This window comes from Coffea arabica, chromosome 6c (assembly GCF_036785885.1).
Source record: "Coffea arabica cultivar ET-39 chromosome 6c, Coffea Arabica ET-39 HiFi, whole genome shotgun sequence".
Taxonomy (NCBI): domain Eukaryota; kingdom Viridiplantae; phylum Streptophyta; class Magnoliopsida; order Gentianales; family Rubiaceae; genus Coffea; species Coffea arabica.
In genome coordinates, this window is record NC_092320.1 from 47599191 (window position 1) to 47611839 (window position 12649).

Here is a 12649-nt window from a genome sequence, read left to right on the forward strand (position 1 = left end):
TGCTAGAGTTGGAGGTTCAAATCTGGAAATTCTTCTCCAGTCTTGAATTTCCCTAACTTCGGGCTACCGTATCTCGGTACTCGAAACTCCGATTCATGATCCGCTTGTTTTGTTATACACCTCACTTGTAACACTAACTGAACTGCAAATTTCAGAGGCCGATTTGCAACGTGTGAATCGTACCGAATTTCCAAAGTTGGCCGAAATCCAACTTAATTCTGCCTTGTAAACCAAACCTGCATCTTCGAGCTCATTTTTGAACACTTTCCACTTCGATTCATGGAAAAGTGTCTTCTAGGAACTTATGGTACTTTCTAAGAGGTTTCCAATGGTATAAAGTTTTCCAATTCTTGACTTATGCCGAGCGAGTTACGATTTTTCAAAGGTTCATGATAAAACTGAAAATTTTCCAATTTCAAAGAAATAGAGTTTTTCAAGAACTATTCTTTTAATATTCCTAAACGTTTTGCTCTCGATTTGCATGATAAAAACTCAAATAATGTTGTACATAATAAAAGGCAAGTTGAACCTCGATTTACGTGTAATTTAGGTTCCTTTTGCGAAATAATCCTTAGATTGTACTAGTGTACAATCTTCTTGATAAGTGGGTTAATTGTGTGATTATCCACTGTTAATTGCCAGGCGCACAAGGAGACCTTCAAGAGTATCTCACAGTGGACACTTGAACTCCCAGAAAATAATTCTTATTGAATTGCTCGGTGAGTGTCAAGTGTGTGAAATTTGATACTTGCTTATTTGTGGTAATTGTTGGAAGTTTTAAAAATAAGGGCGGGTGCGTACTTTATCGCACTCGTTCTAATTTCAAATGAATGATTGAAATGTATTGAATGAATGAAATGTATTGAATGAATGAATGAAATGCAATGTTATGTCATGAATGCATGTGTCGTTGGAGTGAACCTCCTCGACTTTCAAATGAATGGGGGACGCCCAAACTCATAGGCCAACCTTAGACTCGAGCCGGCAATGGGCTTGGTCGGGGACTGGGGCGAGCTATGAGATATATATATAAGCTCGACCTAATGAGAGGTCTTGCTTGGCATACTCGTGGAGTATCGCCTTATAATAGACTTGTGGGCCCTTGAGGTGTACGGTGGACGGAGGGAAGTAAGTGGTGATCTACGGAAATGAAAATACCGACCCGGTTGACAGGAGGGTCAACGCGGGAAGGTATACGAATGACATCGGCAGATCGAGTGGAACTTAGCTCCTGAGAGCTACTATATCCTTGAATTGTTTCTGATTACTTTTCCTGTTCGAATGATTGATTATTGAAAGGACATGGTTTTATTTATTAAATTTGGGATTGCTATTTGAACAAAGTGCTTGCATGTGTGTTCTTGGCCTCACGAGCGTTCAGCTCACCCTATAGATTTGTTTTCCTTAACAGGATTGGACTTGGAGAAATGTTGGAGAAACCCCTCTTGGCGTACTCTTGTTTTAGGGTTTCCGTTGCACTTTGGGGCTAGACTTGTGATTGATGTATATTTTGAATATTGATGTATTTCGAGATTCCGATGTAATGATTGGGCAGATGTTGAATATTGGTAAGCTTGAATGCTTACGCACTGATTGTATTTATGATATTTAATCGTAACGTCTAGTACTGTATTAAGCTTGGACGGAAATTGCTTGAGTCCTGGCGAGAGCTGGGCAGGCGTCCCGCGGATACCCTTTGGTTCGCCTTAGGGAGAAGTGGGGGCGTCACATATAGTATGTCTTGTCTTTTTCCGAATGTTTAACTAGATTTTGTCCTATTATTTCTTCTTTTTCTAGTCTAGATATTAAGTTATCTGTTTCATCTATTCTTGTATCTAATAGGTTCTATATTTTGTGAGATCTAGGTATCATATATATATATATAATAAAGTCGTATTCTCATCCTTATCCTTTTATTTTGTCTCTTTCCTACGTGGCTTAACGACAGGGCAAGTAAGTGCAACGCGCTTTATGAGTTAACCCCCTAATAACCTACGCTGTTCCATCCCTCTTTTTTCTCTTGCCTTTACAATTCTAGATAATCCTTCCATAATTATCTCTTCCATTCCTTCACCTTTTTTTTCCTTAACCCTAATCGTCAAGCCTAAATTTCCTGGGGATTAGTATAAATAATTTTGAATTATGCTTTTATCTGTCTCATCTTCAACTCAAAAGTTTGAAATATCAATTTAAATATTAGATTATCTTTATCAGATTATCGCTATCGCAGATACTCTATATTTTTACTCATATATATGGTTCTCGATCTATTACTCATCACTTTATCAAGCACTGAAAATGTTTACACTTTTCCACCAATTTTTTTGGAAAGTTTTTTTTTTTTTTTTTTACTTCAATGCAAGGACCGGATTTGGAACTTCGTTTTTATTCCCTTCAATGCAAGGACCGTTTTTATTCCCTTGTTTATGCTCGCTGTATGTGGTCTGTAATTTCCTACACCTTCTTCATAGATAGGTAATTGAATTTGAATTTTCTAAGTAAGTCTTCAAAAGTTACAGTTTGGTTTTTATTTCTGGCAAGATTTTTGTAATTAATTTGTTATTTCAATTTATGGATTCACTCTTCAATTCAAGTAGAACACATATTGCTTTTTGGTTAGTGATTTAAAAGTGGCCTTTTAAACTATGTGTTTTCACATGATTTTTTAATTGCCTTTGACAATTTTCAATGTTTTTTTTAGACTTTGGTAGAAATCTTCTTAAAGAACAAGAAGGTGTCACTGATTACATAAATGGCAAGGCATCAAGTTTATTGTCATACAGTAGTTCACGTCATGCAATATACATCAGACTATTTATATTTTTTATGTTTTTGACTTAAGAGCAAAATACATCTTATGTTTTCGTTTTGCTTCTATTAGCCGTGAACAGATTTAAAAGGTTGCTGCGTTCCTATGATTTGATTGATTCTGAATTCTGATCTTTTATTAATACTTTATTCGGCTTCTTTTCTTTTCACATTAACCTTTAAGCCATTTATTTTAAGTACCAAAATTGATGTTTTGGTAACAGGTTGGCCATTCTTTTGTTTACAGAAGATCAGCCAAGATTTGATCTTGTCTATTTTCAAGTTTTTGAATGTTATCATATCGTCGAATGTTTTTTTTTTTTGCATTTTTGAATTATTAATCACTGAATTAGATGTTTAAATTTACATTATAAGACTATTTTTGAATAACAATGTGCACATAATAATGTATTTAAGAAAGGTTATAATAGATTATACAATATGTTTGTATTTTATGCAAATATTTTTATGAACTACATTAAATAATTTATTATTTTTAAACAATTCCCATTCAACGAATGGGTACAAAACTAGTTCTATATTAGTTTCCATGGCTTCTAAATATATTTCCTCTTGGTTATTATCTAATTGTTCTTCTAGAAAGGTTTTATTTTTAGATGCTCCTAACGGTTTACATTTACAATTTTCTAAATCGTCTGATATTAATGCTTTAGGAGTTTCTATCTAAAAACATTTTGAAGGTGAAGGGGGTCTATATTGCCACCATGTTTCTCAACGCTTTCTGGGGTATTATATTCTATATTGCTATTTCTAAGAAAACTTATACCATTTCTAGAAAGTATTAAGCCATGATAATAATATAAAATAAAATCTAATCCTATGATTAAATCTATTCTAGTTGGTCATATATACTTTGGGTATGTAATAGGGTTTAATATAACTCTAAGTATATATTTTAAAATTAAATTCTAAATGTTTGACAAATTGTGTATATCTATATACTTTACCATCCATTTGTTAACTTCTATTATTCTAATTGCTTCTGTATGATATTTTACTGGTACAAGTGTGCTTTTTAAAACTGTATTATTACATCCTGTATCTATTAAAGCTAGGACTTCTATTTCGCAATTGTCTATTTTTACTATAACCATTAAATTGTTGCTATATGTTTTTCCTTCTTTTCTTTTATCTAGAATTTCTATGAATCTAGAAGTTTCACTAATTATTTCTAATTTGCTTTCCTAAACCTCTTTATTTTTATTTTTATAAAAAAATTCTTCTAATTGTCTACTTTATTTTCTAATATTCTTATTCTTCTTTCTAAATGGTGTTCTACTGGATCTACTTTCTTTTTGCTTTTATCAATAATTTCTAGCTCAATCTTTTGTTTTTCTAAACAGAATTTACAGGCTTCTTTTAAGCAATTATTGCATTGAAATTTAAGTGCTAAAGGTGGGTACCTTTCACAAATATAACATGATTTACTATTTGATCCTTTTCTATTTATCCATTTATGTTCACATTCTACCTCTATTTCTACTAATTCATTTAAATAAGTGGATTGGGCCGAGTTTGGACTAGCCCGTCCCATTAACAATTCTGCCATGAACCAAATAAACAAAAACCCAATTTTTATGTTTAATTGTTGCTTGTTTTCTTGGGACACAGCCTTAAGAAGATATTCTAGGACGTGAAAATAGGCCCAAAATTACGAACGTATATACATATATATATATATATATATATATATAAATGTGCCCTACGCGACAAAGTAAAAAACAAATATATTATAAATGTTTCAACTCTTTGATTGGGCTAATTGATTAGAATATAAGTGTAAAAAAGAAAAGTCAGACACTTACGGATCTGATAGAGTGTGTGTATAAAACTGTCTCAGCCCAGCACCTGACAGAAACCTTTTTTTTTAATTTAAAAAACATGTCAGGTGCCGGGCTGTCCGGCACCTGACACATTTTTTTTTTTTTTAAAATGTCAAGTGCCGGGCTCCACCTGACATCCAATTGAGTGAATTGCAATTCACATCGAATTGCAGAATTTACTTTATTTGTTAAGCTAGTTGATAAATGCAATTCACTTTAATTAGTTTAGTGAATTAATTAGTTTAATTAATTGAGTGAATTAATTTTAAGAGATTCGATTAAATGCATTTAATTAAGGTGATGAATTAGATTTAATTTGTTATTTATTAAATATTCATTTATTTGTTATAAATGATTTAATTATTTAATTATAATGCATTATTTGTTGTTATTTAATTACACTTTATTTGTTGTTATTTGTTATACTATTTGTTATTATTCGTTGTTATTTAATTACCCTTTATTTGTTGTTATTTGTTATATTATTTCTTATAATTATAGAATCGCACTTGACAGGAAATTTTTTTTTTAAATCTATCAAGTGTCGGACTGTGTCAGCCAGGTACTTGACCGAATTTTTCTGAAAAATAAAAAAAATTAATAAGTCTACCAAACAAAATGTGCCGAGTAACAAAAAATTCTTAGTGAAACTTTCCCAGTAGAATTCAAATCACTTGACTTGAAATACAATTATCTACTATTCATATTCTTTTAATTTTGAATTTTCCTCTTTCATTTATAGCTTCTCATTTTATTCTCAAGAAAATATCGTAAGGCTGAAATTGTGATATGATTAGTAATTATCAATCGCAATTTGTGACACGTTGCATCATGCAAAAGATCAAAACCCTAAACCCTAAACCCTAAACACTAAACACTAAACCCTAAACCCTAAACTCTAAACCCTAAACACTAAACCCTAAACTCTAAACTCTAAACCTAAAAACCCTAATCCCTAAAGCCTAAAGCCTAAACCCTAAAACCCTAAACTCTAAAGATCAAAACCCTAAACCCTAAACCCTGAACCTTGAACCCTAAACCCAAAACCCAAAACCCTAACCCTGGGCCTGTTTGGAACCTGAGTTTTTTGGGAGTTTGTCTAAAACTTTACTGTAGTGCACTGTAGAAGTTTTTGAAAAAATTTTGTAGAAGTTTTTGTAAGGTGAAAAACTTTTTTGTAGAAGTTTTTGAAATGTTACTGTAGACGTTTTTTGGATTATTTTTTGAGGTATTTTTAAAACATATTTTTGAGTATTTTATAATTTATAATTTTTATATTTTTATATTTTTAAACATTTATGCATTTATAATACATTTATAAATATTTAGAAATAAATATATTTATATATTTATATAAAAATATATAAATGTATTATATTATATATAATACGTAATATACATATATTTATAAATGTATAAATGTATAATTAATATAAATGTATAAATTATAAATGAATATTATATAAATGTATAAATTATAATTTATAAATGTATATGATGATTATGTATAAATGTATTAATATAATTAATATAAATGTATAAATGTATGAATATTATGTATAAATGTATAATTAATATTGTTTATAATTTATATTTTTTATTGTTTAAATATTTATATGCATTTATGCATTTATAATACATTTATAAATATTTATAAATAAATATATTTATATATTTATATAAAAATATATAAATGTATTATATTATATATAATACATAATATACATATATTTATAAATGTATAAATGTATAATTAATATAAATGTATATATTATAAATGAATATTATATAAATGTATAATTTATAATTTATAAATATATATGATGATTATGTATAACTGTATTAATATAATTAATATAAATGTATAAATGTATTAATATTATGTATAAATGTATAATTATTATTGTTTATAATTTATAATTTTTATTGTTTAAATATTTATATATATTGGTGCATTTATAATACATTTATAAATAAATATATTTATATAGTTATATTAAAATACATAAATGTATTATATTAAATATAATACATAATATAAATATATTTACAAATGTAATAATTGTATATTATTATAAATGAATATTATAAAAAATATATAAATTAATATATTATAAATATATAATATTATGTATAAATGTATTAATATAATTAATATAAATGTATTAGTATTATGTATAAATGTATAATTAATATTGTGTGTTAATATTATGTATAAATGTATTATGTTATACATAATACATAATATAATTGTATATAAATATACATAAATATATATACATAAATGTGTAATATATATAATATGTATTATATATATTAAATATATAATATATAATATTTATATAAATGTATAATTACATATTTATATTAATATTAATTTATATGCTATATAATATTTATATAAATATATAAAAATATATTTTAAATAAAATAAAATATTTATAATATGTTTAAATAAATATATAAATATATAATATATATAATAAATTTTTGAGAGTGAGGGACTCAAAATTCAAAAAAAAATTTCGAGGTTACCGGCGGCGCCGGAATAGGTGACCGGCTCCAGGAGAGGTGGTGGAGGCGGTGTCTGGTGTGGTGGGTTGGGTGAGGGAGGAAGAAAAGTTTTTGAGAAATTTTTTGTGTATAGATTTTTGAAGTGTGTAGGTAAAAAACTTTGAAAAGTTTTTTGGGGTTCCTGTAGCAAAAGTTGTTAAAAAACTAGTAGCTAAAAAACTTGGTAAAAAACTAGGGTGCCAAACAGGCCCCCTAAACCCTAAACATTTTAGATTTTGTGTTCATTCTCGTGTTGGTACTTATATTGAATTTTTGCATTTTACCGATTGAACATAATGCATACTAATAGAACATCTATTTAAGTTCTGAATTTTTTTCGTAGTTTGTATTGTGAGGATAATTTCATAAATCTCCCATACAAAAACAAATCAAAAAACCAAAACAAGAAAAAAAGTTTAATAAAAAGCTGAGTCGACCTAAAAGTACTAAATACTTTGAAATTTAAGTTAATTAATTTACATTTCAAAGTTGAAACGTAAGAAAAAGAAGAAAATAGATTTGTGCAAAATCACTAATTACTCCTATAGGATGTTAAACTACGACAATGTTTTTCAAACAAAATATACCATTCATTTTGTAATAAGATGTAGTTCTCAAATTGTTGAGAAATAATTTGTTAGAATTTTTATGTAATTTTTAATGTTCACTATAATTTTATAAAACTAAATTTATTGTGCAATATATAAAAAAAGGACCAAAAAAAGAAGAAAAAATGCATAGCATGACAACAGTGAAATGGCTAAATATAAAAATAACGATAAGCATTCAAATAATAAAAGGCTAAATTCCCATATTGTAATATTTGATATTTAGCAAACATGTAATGAAGATTGTATATTTTGTCTACCCAGAAGATTCCGATCTAAACCCAAAAGATTGTATATTTTGTCTACCAAATCATCATAACCTATCATCTCTGTAAGGAACAACACTTGTTTCGGTTTAGAAAGATCATATGAAATTGACCCTCCTTCGTTTATAATTTTTCCACCCCAATATACTTGAATCACCAAGCAATTATCACTTGACATGTTATACCTATTAGAGACGAGTGTTGATAGCATTTTAGAACCTCATTAATATGCTTATTTGAATAATTAATTAATTGAATCAAATATATATAATTTATAACAAATAAATAAATAATTGCGATTCTATAATTATAAGAAATAATAAAAAATAACAACAACTAAAGTGTAATTAAATAACAACGAATAATAACAAATAGTATAACAAATAACAACAAATAAAGTGTAATTAAATAACAACAAATAATAACAAATAACAACAAATAATGCATTATAATTAAATAATTAAATCATTTATAACAAATAAATGAATATTTAATAAATAACAAATTAAACCATCACCTTAATTAAATGCATTTAATCGAATCTCTTAAAATTACTTCACTCAATTAATTAAACTAATTAATCCACTAAACTAATTAAAGTGAATTGCATTTACCAACTAGCTTAACAAATAAAGTGAATTGCAATTCACTCAATTGACTCAGTTGGATGAATTGCAATTCACGGACATCGTTTTAAAAAAAAAAAATGTGTCAGGTACCGGGCTGTCTCAGCCCGGTACCTGACATGTTTTAGAAAAAAAAAAGTTTCTGTCAGGTGCCGGGTTGTTTCAGTCCGGTACCCATAGTTTTATATATGGACTCTGTCAGATCCGCAAGTGTCTGACTTTTCTTTTTTACACCTATATTCTAATCAATTAACCCTTTGATCGTGGGTTATAATGAGAAAAACAACTACAACTGCATAATTTCTTGCCTGCCGCGGCTTGCAACCGATAGGAAGCTTTTGGATTGGATGCCATCATCATCAAAAGTGGGAATTACAGCCTTTTGTATTTGAGTGAAATTGCAAATCGACGAGCTTGTTTGGATGTCCACCAACTGTTTGTTGAATTTCCCCACAAAAGCATCTAATCCTAGTTAAGAGTTGGTAGACGGCATCTGGGATCGTAGTCTCGTTCCTCCGGCGGAGATGGATAGCGGTAGAGTATCTGGTGAAAGGGTCGTCCCAGAATCTGGTTCTGGATTAGCTTCGAGGTCAGGTTTCCCTTATATTCCAGAATCGGTTGTGATTGAATTGCTCATCCGTTTGCCAATGAAGTGTGTCTTTAGATGCAAGTGCGTCTGCAAACAATGGCGCTCCGTGATTGACGCTCCTTCCTTTGGACTTGCTTTTGTTTCAAGAATTGCATCACCATCTGCACAACCAAAACTCTGGACTCTTCTCTATAAATGTATACATGCGGAAGAAATTCATCATGAGCACGGGTTTTTCAGGAATTTGTTTTCAAATGATGTTGGTTTAGCCTGTCTTACTAAGTCTGATCTTCCTGCTTCCGCACAGGCACATGGAACTGAGGCATACGGAATACTTGATTACATTATTGCCATGGACGGTAATGGGCTATTGTTATGTGGCTCAAATTGCGGGTGGCATTTAGGTCGCTATTATATTCTAAATCCCATCACTAAGCAGTATGTTGAAATTCCGCCATCACAGCGTCCCTTTCCCTATTGCTGTGTAGGGTTCATCAGCCAGGTGAAAGATAGTGTTGTCGCTAGTTACAAAGTAATAGACTTGAAGATGGTAGGGGAAAAACCAGCATCCTCAAGCTTGATATATTCTCTTCTGAAACTGGTGAATGGAGGGATATTGATATTCCTCTTCAGCAAGTACTTCAACTTTTGCCTCTCAGGAAGATGCCTGTTGTTTTAAAAGAAATATTGCATTTTATGGATAGGGAGCTTGGAATTTTAGCTTACGATCCATATAAAGGTCCTCATTCTTGTCGGATTATAGAACTTCCGGGGGATATAGACAGAGAATGGAGCAAACGGGTTGATGAAAAAACTATACTGTTTGATGTTCATCGTGGCCATTTGAGATTTTTTGCAGTATCTAATGCTTATAATGATGGATTGAGGATAAGTATGTGGACACTCAGTGACTATGACGAAGGGCTTTGGTTATTGGAGCACTGTATCAGCCTAAGTGAACTTGCATGTGATATTTCTTTTCCTGATTCGCCATATTTGGTGCCAATTGCTTTCCACCCATTTGATTCTGATACTGTGTATCTCGGGTATGGTAGAAGTATTCTCTCCTATGATTTCCTAAGTCAACAATTGCGAGAGCTGGATAATAATGTTACTTTACAAACGGATAATGTTACCTTAAAAAAGGATATCCACTGGTATTTGGTCTACCGCTTCGCACTTCCCCTGTGGCCAGTCTCGATCCAGGCATCTACAATCAAAGTCTAGCAAAATATGGTGCAATTTTGCTATTCAGGAGTTTAAGTTTTGTGGCTTTGCCACTGATAGCTTTTTAGATTTAGTTTAGTTGCTATGTAGGTTTTGAGACACAATATTGAGTAGGCTAATAGACGTACATGCTGGTTTTTTCCTTTTCTGTGGATAATTGTGTGTCTAGTGATAGATTACTTTGCATATGAATGGAATTTCCATATTTTTTTATTTATTTATTTTTTTGCAGCTGCATAGTGGGCAAATTTGCCCTTTATCTAGTTATCACACATGTATCGCTGTTGTTGCTTCAATCTCCCTTGTCCAAACAGAAATTATCAGATATTAAGGTGCCTAACATTGTAGTTTTGTGGCTTCCTCTATCGTGACTATTATCATAAGTTTAGATGTTTAATTACCAAAAAACAGATTACTTATTTGTTTGTTATTGGACAGCAAAGAGATGCAGCTATCATCTTGGTTGATAAGAACATGATTATGAGAAACAAGCAAGGGGAGGCTTTCGAAAATCGATGATGGTTACTCTAAAGGTCCTGAAGATTTAGGGAAACATAATGGAAAAGGGAAAAACTAATATGCCACTTGTGACTTATTAGTATTATCACTACCCCTCTTTTATATGTGCTTTTTTGCGCTTTTTCCCCATTCCATATGTGCTTTCTTTATTTACTAAATGCTTCTTTCTTTTCTCTGTAGGTACCAAAAGCTCGTTGCTGTCTCTAATGGTTAAATATCCTTAAAGTGATCTTGGTGGGACTTTGGTCAGAAAAATTAAGCAGATGATGGTACAGACATTCTCTTAGCTATCATCTTAGATCTCCTTAATTTCCTCTGCATAAATGGGTGCAAGGTCTGAGCTATCAATCTGCTTCTTCATCAGTTGTTATTGACCTGGAATGAGCTAGATGTTTGTGGTATTATCAAATTGTTATGACTCCCCTGTTGTGGAGATGAAGATTTGCCATGGGCTACTTTCGCACAATTTATTGAGGCATATTTAGAGTGCTCTTCCTATATTAAAAGTTTTCATATCTGGCTTCAAGATTCCTTCGTATGTTTCACACATTTGCAGGCAACTTTGTCATTCTTAAACTCTGGTTCCTCCAAGATTTAAGCAGTTAGTAGAAAAATTCTAATATGCAGGATTTGGATTTTTTTTTTTTTTTTTTGTGGGAGTTTGGGGGGGAGGGGGGTGTTTCATTATGTGCTTCAATAGTTGTTCACTTGGTTGTTTAGAGATATAAAACTAACAGCATTGCTGTGCCATGCGAAAGAGGAACGGGAGATTCATTTCCTGAGATTCTGAAGCACCCTGTGATTAACTTCATCTGAATAAGAAGGCGATGGCAGGGTTTACAAAAATTACATGTCGCACAGGTTGAGGGAGGAGGTGGATTGGTACAGTACGTGAACCTGAGAAAGAAAGGATAGATCCCAACGACAGGATTTGAAATTCGGTCCTCTGATGGTTTTGAACTGCTGGTTGTTCTACTGTTGCTTGCTGTTTGGAGGGGAAATTTTGGACATGTATCCCGTATGGAATTTGATTATTTTTCCAGAAGTAGGTCCACAAACAAAGAACATTCGAAAGAACATGCAATGGTGTTTGCGGTGGTGGCTAAGGATATCTGCCGCCCGTAACAACCCCCCATCCCCCGGCCCGGGGCCGCCCCGATGGACTCAGTTTAACTTAAATGGAAGATCATTTCTCAAACTAAATACAGCTTCAAAACTATGATGGTAGTTGTTATCTGGGATAATTTTAGAAATCTCTATTATTTCACTAGCCTCCTTTCAGGTTAGAAAAATTACACTAATCTCTTGAGGTTGATTATCTTGTAACGTTTAAGATCCAATCGATAAGTAAAAAGTAATATTATGAGAGAAAAGATAATATAATTCTATTATTGTCCCTCATTTATTATATTATTTAATTAATTTAATACTAATCCACACATTAAAGAAAAATATAAAAATTTGTTGTTTATCGTTAGGGATCAAATCACATATAGTATCAAAAAATAGTATATTATATTATATTTTTCACTTAATATAAGATCCAAACTACTCTTTTTAGTTATATACTTGTTGCTAAACATGATTAATAACAAATAATCAAAAAATT

General features: G+C 30.8%; 2 protein-coding genes across 3 annotated transcripts; both read left to right on the forward strand.

Moving 5' to 3' along the window:
• Nucleotides 1-8756: 8756 nt before the first annotated feature.
• Nucleotides 8757-11546, forward strand: LOC113692409 (uncharacterized). 2 transcript variants are annotated; one of them, XM_027210822.2, is made up of 4 exons: nucleotides 8757-10340; nucleotides 10754-10853; nucleotides 10960-11054; nucleotides 11221-11546. In XM_027210822.2, the coding sequence occupies exons 1-3, from the start codon at nucleotides 9958-9960 to the stop codon at nucleotides 11038-11040; spliced, it is 564 nt and encodes a 187-aa protein (XP_027066623.2). In that variant the 5' UTR covers nucleotides 8757-9957; the 3' UTR covers nucleotides 11041-11054; nucleotides 11221-11546. The 2 variants fall into 2 exon arrangements, with proteins under 2 accessions (XP_027066623.2, XP_071909681.1); XM_072053580.1 differs by lacking the exons at nucleotides 10754-10853; nucleotides 10960-11054.
• Nucleotides 9230-9914, forward strand: LOC113693212 (putative F-box/kelch-repeat protein At4g22430). Its single transcript, XM_027211782.1, has 2 exons — nucleotides 9230-9796; nucleotides 9906-9914. The coding sequence occupies exons 1-2, from the start codon at nucleotides 9230-9232 to the stop codon at nucleotides 9912-9914; spliced, it is 576 nt and encodes a 191-aa protein (XP_027067583.1).
• Nucleotides 11547-12649: the final 1103 nt, after the last annotated feature.